Source organism: Urocitellus parryii, chromosome 5, assembly GCF_045843805.1.
Source record: "Urocitellus parryii isolate mUroPar1 chromosome 5, mUroPar1.hap1, whole genome shotgun sequence".
Lineage (NCBI taxonomy): Eukaryota > Metazoa > Chordata > Mammalia > Rodentia > Sciuridae > Urocitellus > Urocitellus parryii.
This window is the reverse complement of record NC_135535.1, coordinates 186,586,179-186,605,946: the sequence shown is the minus strand read 5'-3', so window position 1 is coordinate 186,605,946 and position 19,768 is coordinate 186,586,179. Positions and strand designations below refer to the sequence as shown.

At 42.0% G+C, this 19,768-nt stretch overlaps 1 protein-coding gene across 2 annotated transcripts in view; it reads right to left on the bottom strand.

Annotated features, from left to right (window-relative positions):
- Positions 1 to 6,969, bottom strand: part of Cnnm2 (cyclin and CBS domain divalent metal cation transport mediator 2) — a 126,288-nt gene extending 119,319 nt beyond the window's left edge. For both annotated transcript variants that reach the window (XR_003301876.2, XM_026401153.2), the window contains exon 1: positions 5,152 to 6,969. Coding sequence is in view for 1 of the 2 variants with exons in the window: in XM_026401153.2 (XP_026256938.1) it covers positions 5,152 to 6,772 (1,621 nt within the window). In the remaining variant the exon portion in view is untranslated. The remainder of the gene's footprint in view (positions 1 to 5,151) is intronic.
- Positions 6,970 to 19,768: the final 12,799 nt, after the last annotated feature.

Below are 19,768 nucleotides of genomic sequence, written 5' to 3'. Positions count from 1 at the left end.
TTTACAGACCTGACCTGTGAACAGAAATGAAAAGAGTCAAGGAAGCTTCATCCATAGTCCCAAATCCAGTCTTCGGTAATCTTAAAGAGGAAACAACTAAGGAGAAAATACATCAGTAAATCAAAAAGAATGTCTTGAAAAATAAGCTCAACCAAAAGAAATCCCTTCTATCTAACCACCTGAGACTTTGAACTATCTAGATAGCAACACCCACTTCCTAAAATATATTTTCCTACTCTGACCAGAGCAAAACTAAAAACTTGATTACTAAGCTAAAATAAAATGAGCTCACACAATCAGACATATATTCTACGTAACAAAATACCTATCAAAGAATGCTTGAATCCAAGATACATAAAATACTGACATCAAAATCACAAGACAAAAGAACCAATGACAAACCTGATAATTTGTTCTTGTTTTTCAATGATGCAGCTAACCTTTAACTATGAATAACTTGGAACCAGAAAGCTGACCTACTGGGGTGGAAAGAACTCCAATCTAGAAATCAAGAACATGGATTCTGTCCAGCTGATGCTACTAGGTAGGTAGGTGGCCCCAAGCAAGTCTCGCCTTACCTTCTGTCCCTCTCAAGGTTTACGTTTCTTGTTCAAGAGGTTGAAAGGACCCGCAGTTCCCACTCTCGCCTAGCCATTAGAACAATCTCAGAGTAACTTAACCAATTCCACGTCCTCTTCCAGTTCAGGAGTCTCTGAGTGAAGCTGAGGACCTTACTCTTAATAAGTAACCCAAGAAAATCTTATCATCTGGTTAAAAAAAAAAAAAATTGGCAAACACTGAACTGGAAGATCCTCAAGCAGCCTGTCTTCCAGCTCTGATCCTTTACTATTTGGATATTTCAAAACAATCTTCTAAAACCACAAATAAATTATACGAGTTTAATGTATGTAACTGCATGCCAAAAAACAAACAAAAAATCATAAAAATAAACAGATCCACTTCCCATGACACCACTCATACCTTTAAACATAAAAACATCCTCCTAGATTCTAGGTAAATGGGACAGTTAATTTGGTAAGGGGAAAATTTTTTTTTCATATTACACTCTCAGCATATAGAGACATTTGGGGAGTTACAGAGAGAATTGTATGACTGATGTTGTCAGTAGAAACTATACATTGCATTCTTGCTTTGAAGAACATTATCTGGTGATCCCACCTGTTCCTAGCTAAGAAATAGCCAGAAAGAGCCTGGCTAAGTCCCTAGCAGCTGTAAACAGCATGCCCTGCAATACTGGAATGCAATTGTTACAAAGCTAAAAGAAAAACAATGAAACAATAACTGGTTACTAATTCTTCAAAGTCACCTCAGTGTAGACAACTGAGTGGTTCAAGAGTCTACAGTCCTTTGTTAGAAAAAATCATATCAGGTAAAAGGCCTCCAGCGCACTTTCTACCCGTTAAAAAAAAAAGCAGTTTTTAATTGAGTTTTTCTTTCCCCTGCACTATTTTGCTTTACACAGTTTTTGTAAAATCTCATAATCCTCCAGTGGGATTTACTGAGTTTATTTTCTTATTTAGATTTGTAAGTAACTACAAAACTAACAAAAGAAAAAGAGAAAGATTGATTGCAGGGAGCTTAGTGAGGCGGAGTAATGAAGGATGCTCATTAGCAACCAATTATTACACTGTAGCTACAAAAAATGTCAATAAAATCAAGATTAAACCAGAAAACTGAGTTTGACAAATTACTCTGTGACCCTTGCAACAGAAACAGATAAGAAACCCAGAGAAACATTGTTACATAATTTAGCTATTGGAAAAACAGTTGTAGAGCCACCTACTAAAGTATCACACTGGTGCAGTACAATGTTACTGTAAATTTTTCAAAATGAATCTTGGTGCTTGATTTGCAAATGTTATGAGTAGGCCAAAAAACTGATTTGCTTCAAGGACAAAAATGGGGACAACAACTGTTATGTGCAACATCACAGAAGCATTGGATTTAAAAGTCATATGTGTGTTCAAATACATTTATGTGTCTATTGCCCAACGAGGTTCTATGGCAATGTTGGCAAAAGACCAAACCTCACACTCAGTAAAATAAAAATATAAAATCAGAATCAAGAAGACTAGTATAACAGAATGTTTAAGAAAGCCGGACATACAGTTTGGTGTCAGTGCTTGCCTAACATGTGTGAGGTCCTGAGTTCAAACCCCAGCAGGGCAAAGAGATCAAGTTCTGGTGTCACACAGACATGAGTTAAAACCCCCAATCAACAAATTACTATATGACCTTTAACAAATCATTCAATCTAAATCTCAATTTCCTCATTTGTAAAATGGGGATAATGTATCATTTGGCCAGGTACATAATCATCATCATCTTCAAGATCAAACGATAAAATTAGCATAATTACTATCTTACTATCAAGTAAAACTAAGAGTTTCCTAGAAGCCAGGTTTAAAAAAAAAATTTAGTTATTAGAAAGACTCACATATACTTACGTAAAGATAAGTTTTTCTTTTCATTTTACAGAACCTTCTATTTTCCCCTCCTTAGCAAAGAATAACTCAAACTTAATTCTAAACAACTTTGTAAAAGAAAGGCTTCTTAATTAGGATGGCAGTTTTCAATGAGATCTGGATTGGTGATCTACCCAATTCAGGGTCATGCTTTGGTATTCTCAGAGGTGTTTATTTAGTTGTGTTTTTTAGAGATGTTAGTAGAAAAGGGAAGAAGGGAAAGTATTTAAAAACCATCACACACACTGTTAACACATACATAGAAGGTTGACAGTTAAAATTACGTCATGCTTGAGATTGGACAATGAAGAACAAAGTCAGATGAAATGTTTTAACTCACATTAAAAAGAACTCATGTAACTGATAGTAAGGTTAAAGTGATCAAATTCATCAAAAAAAAAAAAATCCAAGAAAGAGAAAGTAAGAAATAAATTATTCCTATAGTTTAGATAACACTCATTCCATCCTTTTAAGATCATGGCTTAAATTTGTAATGAATTGTCTTTGTCTGCTCTTCCAAATATGCTGCTGGCTTGAATGTAGCTTTAACTTGCATTATCTTCTTAGCCACACACTGTACATCATTTTGAATATGACCAAAAATAAAATCCTATGCATTATCATTTTTCTAGAATTCATGGAAAAATATTAGTAACCCAATCATATAAAAAGATGTTTCAAAACATACTATAGGAAGTGATTTTGGAGGGAAAAAAATCCTTCATAAAAATAAATTGGTCAGGAAATATGTTCAAAGACAACCAAAAATAAATTTCAAAATCATGCAAATTTTAAAATTTTGAGTAAGATTCATAAGCTTTGAGGTCAATAACTAAATTCTCCAAGAAAAAAAAAATACAGAAGTTAAGAAAAATCTCCAGCAGGAGTACAAGCTAGTATTATCAATCCATAATTTCATGTGCAAAATTTCTAAATAAAAAAAGTTATCAGTGTCAATATTGGGAAATTTAATCAATGAATTTCAGAGGCATTTTCAGTATTTCAAGACATCTTTCTTGTTACAGATTATACTGCAGAATAAAGGAAGACACTGGTTAGATGCTCTAATTAACAACTTAGCAGAGAAAGAACAATGACACTCTCAAAAGAAGCTCTGTCACTAGAGATATTGGACATTTTCTTTTTACTACTTAAGCATCCAGAAGAATCTCAGTCTGCTTTTAAATGCAAATTACCAAGCTCTGAAGCACATTCTGCTCTATTTTTTTTTTTAATATGAAAATTACCGCACTGTGGTCCTGTTTTAGAGAAGACACCATTACTCCAAGAAAAGAAACTCTGTATGTTCACACACTCTCTACAAATAACATTAGAGAATGTGCTGCAGATACACATCTAGTGAGCTGTCACCAGGTACACAAGGCCTTTTTCAGGGGAGAGACCATTATTAGTAATCAAAATTCTATTTGAAAAAGGAAAGCTTAGTTTTGAGGACCTACCAGGTCATGAAAGGTTACAGGTACTTCAAAACATTCACATGAACTAGCATTACAGCAATTACAAAACTCAGCATCCCTTGATTTTCAAGTAACATTATTTACTGGAATTTCAATAATGATAGTATGAGTTGCTATTTACCTATTCACAACATGATAAAACAATATCACAATTCAAGAAATGATGTACTATATATACACAATGAGACTGCACCTTTCTCTTCCCTGTTAAACACCCTGAAACAGGGAGAGTTGGTCATATACTTCAGTTTAATGTATTAGTGATTGAAGTTAAAAAAAAAAAAAAAAACACTTTTTAAACTGGACAGAGGCAAGAAATCAACCATAATTAATAAAGGAATTCTTCCACTGTCAAAGGTTCAAGCTTTCTGCCAAAACCACACCTGCTTTAGGAAATTTCATTTGTTGTCAGGTAAATGGAAACAAATAATGAAAACAGCTAAAGCGATACACCTCATAAAAGGTTAACTTACCTCCAGTCTTTCCAAGTTATATATTAATAACTTTGGCTTTTTTCAAAACCATCTTTTCTAAAGCTAAGGCAAGTCACACCCAAAGTGAGTGTATTTTTTGATGCTAGTTGGTTTACCCCATCCTCCACCTTCCAAGCAGACCTCAATTTTCCCCACAGGTAGCCAAAGACCAGGACCAGAAACTATAAAATGTTCACTTCCAATCTTTGAAACATCAATGTGAATGTTTAAGGAGAAAAAGGATAGCACTGGGTTTAGAAAAGCTTTCCAAATGCTTGCCATCTGTAGTGTCAACCAAAGGGCATGGCATCACCCCCTACTTTCACTTACCCACTCAGAATCCAGGCAAAGAATGCAGCAGCCCCTTAAAGACAAGAGACTGGGGCGGCAGGGACCGGAGTGGGGGGTGGGGTGCGGGGAGCGAGGGGGGCGGAGGGAGAAGGGGTATCATGCACAGAAATTAGAAACCTGCATTTTGATAATGGGAGAAACAGTAAGTAATGGCAGTCTTGTGCTTTTTAAAGAACCTACAAGCGCTTACTAGTTCAATCCGTCCCCAAATCCATGCCACCCTTTCAACTTTGCAATTAGGAGAGAGCAGGAGAAATTCCGGTCAACTCGCCTTGGGGGGTTGGTCTGAGGCTATAGGACTGAAGTAGGGAGGAGGATGGAGAAAGAAAGAGCAAGCCAATGAAAGATACCAAAATTTCCCACCTTTCTTAAATTCTTCCAGCATAGCGTCCAACTTGGTGTCATTGAAAACAAAGTGCAAGGGGTGGTTATAAAATTTGGTGATGGTTTTCAATGGAGTACAGTCATCTGGATCCACGAAGGCCAAATCTTTGACAAAGAGCAGGTCCACGATATTGGAGCGCTCTCCTTCAAATACTGGAATTCGAGTGTAGCCGCTCTCCATGATTTCCGACATGGTGTTGAAGTCCAGGATGGCCTCTCCGGTGATCATGAAGCAGTCCCGAAGGGGAGTCATCACATCCTCTACTGTCTTGGTGCGCAGCTCAAGCGCTCCTTGGATAATGTTCAGCTCCTCCTTGACCAGGTCGTTGTAGGGGTCAGTGACCCGAAGCATTTCCAGCAGTTTTTCCCGGTTATAGACGGTACCTATCTCCTGGCCCAGGACGCAGTCCAGCAGCTTGCTGACCGGGTAAGAGGCGGGGAAGGTCATCATCATGAAAAACTTAGTGAGGAAGATGGTGTTGGCTCCCACTGCCAGGCCATGCCGGGAACAGATGGCTTGGGGCACGATCTCCCCGAAGATGACGATGCCGATGGTGGAGACCACCACCGCCACGAGGCCTGAGCCAGCGATGTCGTCGAGTAGGATAGTGAGCGTGGTGTTGACCAGCACGTTGCCCAGCAGCAGCGAGCACAGCAGGTAGTTGCCCTGCCTGCGCACAGGCTCGATGCGTTTGGCGTAATTCTTCTCCTTCTCGGTGCCGCAGTTCTGCACGATGCGCAGCTCCATCGGGTCCAGGGCCATGAGACCCAGATTGAGGCCACTGAACATGCCCGACAGGCACAGCAGCAGCGAAATGAAGATCACCTGCAGCCAAAAGGGCAGCAGGAACTTCTTCTCCTCGCCCACGATCATCTTGGTGTCCTCGCCGTCGTGGTAAATCCAGGTGGTCTCGGCCCACGGAGGTGGGGGGAGCCCAGCAACCCCTGCGCCACCCTTTCCCCCGACGGTGCCACCCGTGGACCCCGGGCCGCCGGCACCCAGGGCTGGCGTGGAAAGCGATGTGCACAGGTAATAGGACTTGCTCTTCTCCATCTTGCGCAGCGGTTTGATCTCGATCTCGATGATGCCCGATGTACGGCGGTTCAGAATGATGTGGGGCAAGATGATGATGTCTGAGGTGCGGATGCCGCAGCGCTGGGGGCCGCTGTCCGGCTCTGGCGGCACGGGGCCCCCCAGCCCGCGCTCGCCAGGGCTGTGGCGGCGCCGCTCGTGCTCGGTGAAGGCGATGCGGGACCACGTCTCGTTGTTGATGTTCTGCCCGTACACCCGCAGCTTGACCCGGGTCCGCTCGCTCACCCGCAGCGCCCCCCCTTCCATGAACGACACGTCGTTCGTGTCCTCCAGCCGCAGCCCGATGATCACAGTCTCCTCGTTGTCGCCGGCCGCTGCGCAGCCGCCCGCGCCGCAGCAGCAGCTCAGCAATAGCAGCGACAGCAGCCGGCCCGCCGCCGCCTGCAGGACCCCCCGGCCGCGGGCGCTGAGGCTGCGGCGCGCCGCCATCTTCCAAGTGGGCAGTGCGGCGACTGCCTGCCCGCCCGCCATCTTTACTTCGGGTTCACAAGCGCCACAGCCAATCATAGAGTGGCTGCTTTAGCTGCGGCTTCATTCTTCCCACCCGGCGGCGCGAGCGCAAGCACCGACCCCTGGGCAAGACTGCAATGGAGCGTCCGCACCCAGTGCTCAGCAGTCTCCCTCCCTGACTGACACTGACTCGGCCTCGACCAGCTAAGGAACCCCGAGGCTCGCAGGAGGAGGGAGGGGGAGAAAGGGGAGCGCCAGTCGCTCCCGCGAGAGGCAGGCCAACCAGCCAATCATAAGCGGGTGCCCGCCTTCCCAGCCAGGGGGCTGGAATGGGGGCGTGGTCGTGCGCGGTGCCGCGGACCAATGGCAAGGTAAATGGGCGGGGTGATGAGAGCCACTGTCCTCCTCAGCACGCCAAGTTTCCAACTGAAAGGCGCGTGACTCTTGTGTATGTGCGAGGGGAGGAGGCGTGGCCAGCCGGTACCCAAGAACCAGTCAAAGATGAAAGCTGTAGGGAAGGGGGCGGGGCCTTCAGTCCGGCTGCCAATGAAAAGGAGCAGTCCGAGGGTGCGGCAATCCCTGAGGGAGCTCGGTAGTAGATCCCAGCTCCTATCTTGGCGCGGTTGGAATACTGTCCTGTGGAGCCAGGCCGCCGATTTTCGCTGCACCGCCTTTCGGGCCCCCACCAGTGCTCAAAACCGGTGCAGAAAGGTCTCCCGCCCTGGGAACAAGAGAAGCCAAACAGAGACGACTTAGGCTGCACATAGCCTAAAAAGAAGTCAGGGCACTGGCCATACCCCTGCCTCACTACTCATTCACGCCACTCAGTGGGAATAAGCGGCGGCAGAGTGGTCCCAGCACTGATGCGGACCCGCTATCTCGGTGCCTCTAGTTTTCGCTGCGGGCCGGATGCCCTCTGCGGCTTACGGGCACCTGGCGCCACCTGCCGGTCTCAGTGTGCCTTGCAACAGTTCCCAGGCTCGCCACATTCAAAGCCAAAAGGTGTTCAAGAGTTAAGGGTGGGGAAGTTACAGGGGCAAACTTTCTAGTCAAAGGAGTCCCCAGGTGGCCTGGAAAATTACAGTATAGAGTCCCTGGACTCCATCCCATAACATACAAAATGTGAACGGCCTAGAATCTGTACTTCTAAAAGGCACAAGTTTGGAGAATAGGAAGGAGCGAACATAAAAGCAGAGTTTTAAGTTCATTCTTTTTGTTTCCATACTTCCCCCCCACCCCCCACCCCCGATACTGGGTTTTGAACCCAGGATCCTTGTGCTTTCTAAGCAAACACTATAACACTGAGCTACATCCCCAGGCCCAAGAACTTATTCTTTTTTTTTTTCAGTTGTCGATGGTGCTGAGGATCATCGCTGTACCACTGAGTTACAACCCCAGCCCCCAAGAACTTACTCTTAATTACACGGACCAAACCCTGCTTAGTTCATAGGTCACTCAGGAAAAATAGTCTGGAGACTTCCTTAGGACTCCCAGGTCATTGCACTTGGTGGTGGCAGAGTAGCACTTAACTGGTTTCTCCACCCACCCCCCCCCCAGTTTAAACATTGGAAAAATAATGGCTTCCCACCTCTTTTTTTTATTCCATAATAAGCACATTGTCCTCTCTTTTTGTAAACACATCAAATGTTTCTGATTGACTTCTGGTACAGTTAATTTTTGTGATAAATGCAGTGGCCTCCTAACCAGTTTCTCCTCTTTTACACCTGTCCCCTTTTTCAATACAATAACCAGTGATCCTGTTAAATCAGGTCTTGTCACTCCCTTATTTGAAACCCTCCCCTGACTCTCCATCTCATTACAGTAAAAGCCAAAGGACCTATAATGTCCTACAGGCTCCACAGGCTCAGCCCCTCACCCTACCTCTCTGACTTCACAGGGCACTGCCCCAGCCAGGGCTTTTCTCCTGGCCCCTCCCGGTCACTCCAGGGATATCCCCTTGGAGCCTTTGCACTTGCTGTTTGTTTCCTGTGCCTGGGACTCCAGTGTCACATAACACTCCTTCAAGTCTTTTTGCAAAGGCCACCTGATTTTAAACTTGTAAAAAACACCCCCAGTACTCCATCTGGGTTTTATTTTACTTCAAAGCAAAAATCACTTACTAATATTCTATGTAAATTGTTAATTTTGTTGATTATCTGTCTCCTCCCAGTAGAACTTAAGCTTTCTCTGAGGGTAAGAATTTTGTCTGTTTTGTTTACTGCTGTGTCTCTGGGGCCTAGAACAATGATAAGTATTCAGAACAAAATATTAAAGAAATGAAATAATTTTATTCTATTATTTCAAATAATGTTCTGACTCTAGTTTCCGCCTGTTTTTTTCTGGTGCTGGGTCTTCTACCCTATGTGTGTGTGTGTGTGTGTGTGTGTGTGTGTCTGTGTGTGTGTCTGTGTGTGTGTGTGTGTGTGTGCTCGCGCGCACGTATGTGTGTATTTTTTTCTTTGGGGGTAGTATTGGGGATTAAACATAGGTGTGCTCTACCACTGAGCTACATCCCGCTTTTTAAAAAATATTTTTCATTGTAGATGGACACAATACCTTTCTTTAACTTATTTTTAGAAAGATCTTGCCAAGTTACCAAGGTTGGCTTTGAACTTGCCATCCTCCTGCCTTAGCCTCCAAGTAGCTATGATTACAGGTATGTACACTGTGCTTGGCTTCATACTGCTATGTTTGAGAAATCAATTCAGATGAAGAAAATTTGATTCATAGACTTGGCATGCACTTATAAGAAAGCCAATATTTTTCCAATGTTTAAATTGAAAAAGTTTATTAGAAATAATTGGGATTTTTAGAGATAACTGACCAAGGCTAAGGATATACATGGACCTTCTAAACCAGTTGATTGAAAATGGAACCATTTTAACTTTGTAAAGTGTCTACAAGTATGTTTAAGGGCGCTGAGAGGGAAGGTGATTAGGGCTCTCATATGCTGAATGTACACTTTTGGAGTAGGAATATGGAGAAGTGGGGGGAAGAAGAGTTTGCCAAACTACAGACATTTCCTGAGCATTTCAGAGAAAATGACAACAGTCAGGAAAGTGTGGCATTCAGCAATTTAGAAGCAAGTTAGAAATGCAAGACTTTATAGCAAAAATGCCAGAAAGGAAGCTGCCTAAACAATTTACAATATAAAATAAACCAAATTCAAGTTCACAGGAGATCACTCAATGGTCTGTATCCCAAATGGTGGGTAATGGTTATATTCTTCATGTACACCTAAAACACACAGAGAAATCTACATACCTAAACCCAGTAATTTTTTCTTAGCAAGGAGGATCTTGATCTTCAAGTTCAAAGACTTTCTAGCTCAAAGAGCTGTCCTTTCTCTACAGAGGGGCTGTTAGCACAGGCTATGATGATTTCTAGGGGCTTTCCAACCTATTAAATTATAGGAACAGAGAGCAAGGTCAATACATGCTTCTGGAGGTCTCTCCTGAAATGTGAAAATACAACAAAACGCTGTATTCTGACCACATTTCAACTACAAAAACAGCTACAAAAGTCTGAGATTGTTAAATGGTTGCTGCTGAATCTAATCCTAGCATGGTTCTGACTTTGGTTGACCTTGAGCAAGTCATTTAGCTACAGCCAGAACCTCCTTGCATATACCTTCCCTAACCAAACCCCTCCTGCTGGAATCCTTCACTGGATTCTAATCCTAGCTTGGTTCTGACTTTGTCTGACCTTGAGCCAGTCATTTAGATACAGTCAGAACCTCCTTGCATATAGCTTCCCTAACCAAACTCCTCCTGCTGGAATCCTTCACTGGATGCCAACAGAAAAGGGTAACTGTTCAATTTTCTCATCTGCACAGAAGAAACATCCAGATCTGCAAATTCTGGCATTAGATCTGTATCCAGACATAAAAGTTTTTGGAGGGTTTGATGCATTTGATTTTCTCAAACATTGCAAATAAAATGCTAAATGGCTCTCTATACATTTTGTTTCTCAACATAAAACTCTAAATTTATAAAGAATCCCCTCCCAATGGCCTACTTGTAGAAAAGTATTCAAAGATTCAAAGTTATTGCTGACTTTTTTGTTTTGTTTTGTTTTTTGTACCAGTGATTGAACCTGAGGGCTCTGCACATGCTAAGCACATGTCAGCTACACCCTCAGTCAACAATGGCATTTTAATCGCACCAGAACACAAAGTCTTCAGGAAAAAAAAAAAAAAAAAAAACAGGAACTAGAAAAATGCTCGAGTTTCCCCAGTTTGCCCTAGAATCATATCTATTGGCTCCAGAGAGATTTCTCAGAACCAGACTATCCACTTGCTTAATACATATAACTGTTATGTAAAATGAGAACTTTTCAAACAGTTAGCAAGAACACCAAAGCAAAATAAAATCTGCAAGGCCATTTTCTATCTCATGAGGCCTTTCCAGGCCTTTTGTTTAGGGCTTTCCCATATACCTCCTTTTTCTAGATTTTTCTGTACATTGTTACTGGGGTAGGAAGAGAAAAAAAAAATGGGGCTTTTTGATGGAGTTATGAGGAAAGTTTTTCTCCTTTGAGAGGCGTCCACATTCAGTGGGTACCATTCTTCCCTGGAATCCAGAGAATATTGGTTTCAGTTGCCTAGAAAAGTGGGTGTAGGGGCTGAAGCTGTGGCTCAGTGGCAGAGCACTTGTGAGGCACTGGGTTCAATCCTTAGCACCACATACAAAAATAAATAAAATAAAGGCATGCTGCCCATCTACAACTACAAAAAAGAAAAGTGGGTGTGAAGAAAGCCACCATAAACAATGACGCCTTGCCCCTTTCTGCTCTGCCTCCTCTCTGCCACTTTGTCCTGCCACTCCTTGATGTCCCTGGGAAATGGGCCCCTCTACACGGAAGCCTTGGGATTGGACAGCACCCCACACCTCTACTGCCTTCTCCCAGGAAGCCTGCCTTCCCACACAAAACAAGAGGGCATGGGCAGTCCCAAGAGGTCTGCACCCTGTGCTGTCTTCTTCTCCCTTCCTGGCTCCTCCTTGACCCTTCTGGGCTACTCAGGGAAGAATGGTCTGCCAGTAAAAGTCAGCCATTTGCCTCCCTCCAGCATCCCTTCCCTCCTGACTGCCAGGCTCTGCAACTATGTTTTTTTTTCCTAGAATCTTCTATAATGTTCTTCCTGGCTGGTGTCTCATGCTAGTGCCAACCTTCAGCTCAGCCTTGGACAAAGGTGTAAGAAAGCTTCCAAGCTCATTTCTCCTCATCACAGTGACTTACACACTTAACCCAGATCATGCTGTAGGGAAAGTTTTCACTAACAAGATTTTTTTGTTGTCATTGGGTTTTTGTTTTTGTTTTGTTTTGGTTGTTCTGTTTTGTTGGTGCTGGGGATCAGACACAGGGTCCTGCTTGACCACTGAGCTACACCACCATCCCACTAATATGGTTTTTAAATGTGGAGCCATGTCTGATATAAGGATGCTGATTCATAATGTGGATGGGGTGGAGCATGGGAGGAATAGATGAACTTTAGATAGGGAGGGGAGGGAGGGGGCATGGGGTAGGAAAGACAGTGGAATGAGACAGACATCATTACCCTAAGTACATGTATGAAAACATGAACACTGACTCTACTTTGTGTACAGCCAGAGACATGAAAAACTGTCATATTTGTGTAATATGAATTGAATTGCATTCTTCTGTCATATATAACAAATTAGAATAAAATAATTTTTTTTAAAAAAGCCCAAGTATGGCAAAAAAAAAAAAATGTTGAGCCATGTGAATATTTCCCGTTCAAAAATCTAAATTTAGCAGGGCACAGCGGCGCATGCCTGTAATCCCAGCAGCTCAGGAGGCTGAGGCAGGAGGATCACTAGTTCAAAGCTAGCCTCAGCAACTTAGCAAGGCCCTAAGCGACTCAGCAAGAACTTGTCTCTAAATAAAATACAAAAAGGGCTGGGGATGTGACTCAGTGGTTAAGCACCTGAGTTCAATCCCCAGTACAAAAAAAAAAAAAAATATATATATATATATATATATATATATATATTTATATCTAAATTTTAAATCTACACTTGGGCATGAGGAGGAGGTGGAAATAAGGCTCTGACAGGAGGACTGGTTACTAGTATTGGGACTGAAAGACAAAAATCAAGTCTCGAATGTCAAATTTCAAGACCTCCAGTAAGACTCGAATCTGCATGGGTCTCACACCAGAGCTTTAACTTAGAGTTCTCCAAACTAGCTAAATTTATTTCCATGCCCTTTTCCCCACCTCCTCTGAAACTGAGGCTAAAATTCTACTCCAGTGAGGAAAAATGCATAGACAAAATATTAAGGAAAAAAAATCTGTTTTTTTTTATTTGTTTGTTTGTTTGTTTTTACTGGGGATTGAACCCAGGTGCTTACCCACTGAGCTATATCCCCAACCCTTTTTATTTTTTATTTTGAGACAGTGCCTTGCCAAGTTGCTTGGGGCCTGGTTAAGTTGCTGATCCTGACTTTGAACTTTTGATCCTCCAGAATCAGAGATTATAGGCGCTGCTGCACTGGGCTTAGTCCTCTTTTTAGTTCCTCTGAGACACGTACTTATTTTAAACATCACTAAACTGAAAATTTAACCTGTTTCTCTCCATTTACTAATATATTTTCTCAATTATCTGCTTCTTTACATTAAAAGTTGATGTTTTCTCCCCCCATTTTTTCTCATTTATTTATACATTTATCAATTAACATAGATTGTGCATCTGAGACATTCCAAGCACAGTATTAGGCACTGTGGTGCTATAATATAGAATTAGAGGTTACCTTAAAAACTATTAAGGAAACTAGAAAATTTGTGCATAAATAACTACCTAAAATAGTACAGAATATCATATGTCTTAAAAAGAAGTACACCCAGCTACTTGGGAGACTGAAGCAGGAGAATCTCAAGTTCAATGGCAAGATAGTTTTTCCTGGGTAACATAGGAAGACCCCCATCTCTCTCTCTCTCTCTCTCTCTCTCTCTCTCTCTCTCTCTCTCTCTCACACACACACACACACACACACACACACACAGGGGCTGGGATTGTGGCCCAGTGGTAAAGCACCCTGGGTTCAATCCCCAGTACCAAACAAAAAGGACAAATGAAGTAGAGGAAATTGAGGAAAGCTTCGTGGTTTTTTATTTTGTCCTTGCAGAATAGAGGTTTAGGTTTGTAGGGTAAAAAGCTATTACAAGAAGGGCATCTGAGTCTTCCCACTTCCACATCAAAATATAGACCAGTTGGCTGGAAGGACAGAAAGACATTTTTCCACTGTTCTGGAGGATTGAAGCCCAGATCAAGGCCCAGCAGGGAAGTTTCTGGCGAGTGCTTTCTTCCTGGCTTGCAGATGGCCCCTTGCCCTCACATGGTCTTTCCTCTGAGAATTTATAGAGAGAGCCAGCTCCCTGGATTCTCCTCTTGTAAGGCCACTAATCTATTGGATCAGGGCCCTACTTTTATGACCGCATTTAACCTTCATTTACTCTATTAGAGGTTCCATCTCTAGTCAGACTGGAGTTTGGGCTTTAACATATGAATGCCCCCCCCCATACACACATTTAGTGCATACCAAAGGATTGAGAGAGAAGAAAAAGGAAAAAAAAGTAACATTCTAATGGATAGGAAAGTAGAGGTAAGACTGGAAAGAGGACAGCATTTTTCAAACATGTGGTTAAAATTTGGATTTAGAGCCCATTAAGAGGAAGAGCAGGAATGACATTGGAAAGTTACTTTGGGGTGGGGGGTCACAGTTTATGGTGGGTTGAAAGCCAAGTTTAGGAGCTAAGATTTCATTCTGTAGGTGCTCAGGAGCTATGAGAAAAGGTACTAACATCTCAGTGTACACTTCTACAGACCTGGATGAGCTAGGCCATCCACCTGGTGTGGCCTTCAGGCAGTCAAGAGAGGTTGCATCTGGGATGTGTGGGGCTGCCCTGGGCCACACAGCATACTATTTAACAGTAAACTTTTAATTTTTAAAAAATAAGTAGAAGCATCATACTCTAAATAAAAATTAAAAGCATAGTATAATAAATATATACAACCAAGCCCATAATCTTCTATTTTCCTTATCAAGTATCATGTACTGTACATAATTGCATGTACTATACTTTTATACCACAGGCTGCGTGGTAGGTTTGTTTGCACCAGCATCACCACAAACACGTGAAACAGATTGCACTGACCCGATGATGACCACATCACTAGGGAACAGAAGTTTTTCAGCTCCACTGTACTCTTTTGGGACACCGTCATCTGTGCAGTCCACTCTTGACTGGAATGTCATTTCATGGTACATGACTTTATTATCTTGGACTGACCTTCACAGTTAAGAATGAAGGAATTCACCAGTACTCCAGCCATGTATCAGACAAAGAAACAAGAATAAGTATCTTGTGCCATAGGAACCCCTAAAAAACTAAGATGGGACATCACAGGCTCTGTGCAGGGAGTCCTAGATCACAAACCACTGCCCTGTGGTCTCTGTAGGAATTAGGAATTAAGAACAAACATGTGGTCTCCCAGGTGGGCCTGGACTCCTGGTCATGGGTTAAACTTTCTGATGTATTTTTTACACTTTAAAAATTTTGACAAATAATATATAAATATGCATAAAACATCAATGTATAGCTGGTTATATAATTTATAAGCCAAGACTGGATCCTTTTGGAAGTGGAAAAAAAAAAGATACTATTAATAATTAGCCCAGTTTAAAGTTGTAGCTAGGACAGTTCCAGAGAAAGACAGATACTACACTCACTTTATAATAATTCATAATGGTTAAAATTAGCACCCCCTCACCAAGAAAACCTCCACATACCTCTTCTAGATCACACCCCTCTCTCCACCTTAGATGTAACCACTGTTCTTATTTTTACAGTAATCATTTCCTTTGTAAATTCGATGTTTTTATATTTAGGAGTTCTGTAAAGGGAGCAAGGATAAGCCATGTCATGGAACAGCCTAAGAGTCAGGAGATGGAGCTTTAGCCTTGATTCCTACACTTGTTAGGCTGTAATACCATTGTGCAAATTATCTAAATATACTCAGCCTCAGTTTTCTCATCTGTAAAATTAGAAAACTCAGCATTGTGAGTGCAGTATGAGAGAGCTGTTTTCAGTAAATGATACACTTTTAGCATATTTGGCTTGAATTATATCTGCACAGAGCAATTGTATGTTCCCGTTACCATGAGAAATCATCATTTTTAAAGGGTTGCGTGGTTTCCTGGGCTTCTGATCTATTATTTAAAAGCGAAAATAAAGACACCTCCTTTGTACCATTTCTTTAGTTAGATCCAGTTGAAAGGAATAAAGTTAATTGGAAAAATAAAATAAAAACAGTTAATAAAAGATGAACTACGTGGCCTAGAAGTCACACAAGTCATCCTGCACTTGCTGTGCAAACCTTTCCTCTCTGGCACTTGACATTTGGGCATTGGGGTCCAGAGGAAGCTCATTTGATATTCACAAAGGAAGTGATGCGATGGAAGCTTGTTAACTCTGGGAACCGAGAATAAACTGTCCAGGCCTCTTTACCTGACATAATTAGGCTCTGAGTTATATGTCAAATTACCATAAGCAGCCCCAGAACCCTGGTTCCCTCCTGTGAGCCCCCCTGAAAAGCTGCACAAGCCCTCCTTGGCTACTGCTTATAATGAATTAAATATATGTCAGTGACACAGACAAGGCCTCAGACCTGCCATCACTGGCACTGCAATGGAAAAAACCTCACTTGTGACTTTGATGAAAATGTGCTAATTGTAATCCTACAAAAAAGGTCACAGACTCAGAAGCCTACAGAGATCAAGTGAAAGTGACTGGGTGGGTGGCGAGTGGCAAACTGTCTAAAGGGACACTCTCCACCTGAAGGGAAAGCCATTGCTTAGCTCTGGTAATTGTACCCATGTAGAACTCCCTCCACGGCTGGTCTTGTCAGTACTGCTGATTTCTCAAGAAGAGCCAGAATTTTGAATTTTATGTAAAACCTACTGATTTACAAATACGAGCAACTCATGAAAAAAAAAATATTTAAACCACTGTGACCTTATAGAATCCAGACCCATAAATCTGTTTCTAAACTTGAATGGAAACTCAGAGTATTCTGAGTTCAATGCCTTCACTTTACCAATGGGAAAAAGAAACCCTGAGGTGAACAAATGTTCCCAAGATCAATAACTAGTTCAGAAGCAGAGCCAGTTCTAAAAGGAATACCTGCTTTCTGTCTCCTGCATCACTTTTATTCCACCAGTGAGAAGGTCACAGGCATTAGGCCCAGTTAAAAACTTAGCAGAACTAAGTCTGGCTTACTGTGCACCCAGAACATTACTGACTTACCATTCTGCCATTTTACTCTGTCTGTCTTCTGAACATTATCTGAGGTGCACAGTTATCTCAGGACAGAACATTTTTGTTCCAGGTTGATTTTCCCCTCACCTGGAGCTTGTCACTGTAGCATGACCCTGCTACATGACAGGAGGACTAGCCTGTTCCTGCTGGGGAAGGGGGTTGGTTCAGTCACTAGTCCAAGACAAGCAAGGCTCCCTCTGCAGGAGGAGATGAAGTATAGAACTTACATTCACAACTCTGGCCTTAACCTCGGTGAGAGCTGTGCTTACAGGAATTGCAGGATCAGCGGTTCAGACTGGAATAAAGTAAAGCTTAAGTGGTAGATTATGATCAGGAGTAAATTCCAACTTCTTACTGTGATCTAGATTTCCCTCTACAGGTTCCGACAGCAAAGTCCACAAAAGAAACTGGGTGGACCCAAGTTGCAGGGTGTTTGGAGAACCTTGACAAAGCACAGAAGTTACAACAGGTGTCAGCAAAGTTTAGGAAACACTCAGCTGTTTTGAACCGCTGGGCCCACAGGGCTCATAATATTCCACTTTAGCAGCCAGTACCCAGGATAGTGCCTGGTACAGATCAGTGCTTAATTACTCTTTATTGGATAAATGAAAGAATGGATAGATAGGTTCACATTCCTTGCCAAACTCATGAGAATTCTCATCCTAATGTGACAGAATAAGTGACTATGGTGGCTGTCTCCTTGCATCCAACCTCAGAGAGGCACAAATGATGGTAGGAGCAAGCTCTGCTGCTACCTTGGCACAAAGCCATGCCCTTTTCAACTATGCATGGATGGAGGTGGGGGTAGGGACTTCCTCAGCTGGTAAACTGAAACACCTCTGCAGGTTTCCATGATTTCTAAATGAATCCTCCCCTGTGATAATGAAGGCCTTAAAATCACTGTATTGGATACAATAATCAATTAAGAGAAAATCTCCTTAAACTCTTTAAGTCCAATGTCATTTGAAAAGGGTTTATGGCTGGGGAAGAAGTAGGCCCCTGTTTCTGTAACTTTGCTATTAGTAAGTATAATGTTGACATGAATAGAATAATCACAAAAGGCTGGTTTTTTTTAAATCAATCTTTTGAACACAACTTTATTTTATTTTTTTTTGTAGTTGTAGATGGACAGAATGTCTTTATTTTATTTTATTTTTTATTAGGTGCTGAGGATCTAACCCAGTGCCTCATGCATGCTAGGCAAGTGCTCTACCACTGAGCTACAGCCCCAGCCCGTTAACTGTTTAATTTAGATGGAGGTACAGGGGAGATCACAATTCTGTGTTTTCTGTATACTTGAAAAATGTCATAACAAGATATTGAGGGGAAAGTTGCCTCCTGTCAAGAGAGCACTGGTCTCTAGCAGGTCCTGCTGTCACACACTGCGGCAACCTGATAGATCTAAACTGATGGTAATCTAAACCATGTGCTAGGCGTTCTTTCAAAGAACCACATACTAATGAAGATAAAAAGACACAGAAATGTGAAATAATATTCCTAAGGCCAAAATGATAGGGGCAGAGCTGTGAGGAAAAAGAAGAAAGCATAAAGTTTGGCATCAGGGTTTTGGTTCATTATCGCTCATCCTGCCTCTCACTCTCACAAAGCCTTTCCATTCCTAGTTGTCTGTTTCATTTATTTGGAATATTTAAAAGCTACCAGGTGCAGTGGTGCAAACCTGTAACCCCAGCTACTTGGGAGGTTAAGGCAGGAAGATCACAAGTTCCAAATCAGCCTGGGCAACTTAAGGAGACCCTGTTTCAAAATAAAATATAAAAAGGGCTGGAGGGCTAGGGCTATAGCTCTATGGTAGAGCGCCTGCCTAGCACATGTGAGGCACTGGCTTCAATCCTCAGCACCACATATAAATAAAAAATAAAGGTACGTCAACAACTAAAAAATATTTTTAGAAAATAATAAAATAAATAAATAAAAGTATTGTGTCCATCCACAACTAAAAAAAAGCGGGGGACTGGGGCATGTAGCTCCATCGTAGAGTGCCCCTGGGTTCAATCCCCAGTGTCCAAAAACAAAAACCATTTATAGGGGGTGGAGTTGTGGCTCAGTGGTAGGGCACTTGCCTAGCATGGGTTCAATTCTCAGTACCACATACAAATAAATAAAATAAAGGTCCATCAACAACTAAAAAATAAAAATTAAAAAAACATTTATAGCATGTCTGAATCATTTTAATTATTCTATTTTAATTTCATATTATCTACTACATACTCTTTTACAGATTCTAAGTCAAGTACAATTTTTAAAATGTATACTTTGGTTGGACAATAATGTATCAATATGTCATTCTGAGGAAAAGAATGTGAATTTCCAGTCTGGTCTCATTATTCAATATCTTCTTGGGGAACTGAGCATTTAGAATAAGTAAAAGGCTAATTCCTCCTCATCCTAAATTTAGAAAGGCCTAATAAACCAATTAACCAGAACACTTTTTCATCATTTCCCTGCTAGTAGGGCCATCTTGTGCTCACGGCTAGCAAAATGTATTTAATCCCAGCTAACCCCTTCTAATGCTAAAGTAGTTATTACTAGGCAGACATGGAGCTCTGGAACCAATAAAGCACTGTTTAAAATCAAGGTCACCAAGATGAATAGTGCTTAAAAGGTACCACTAAGGCTGGTGATGTAGTTCAGTGATACTGTGCTTGTCTAGCATGTGCAAGGCCCTGGGCTCCATCCCCAGTACCACAAAACAA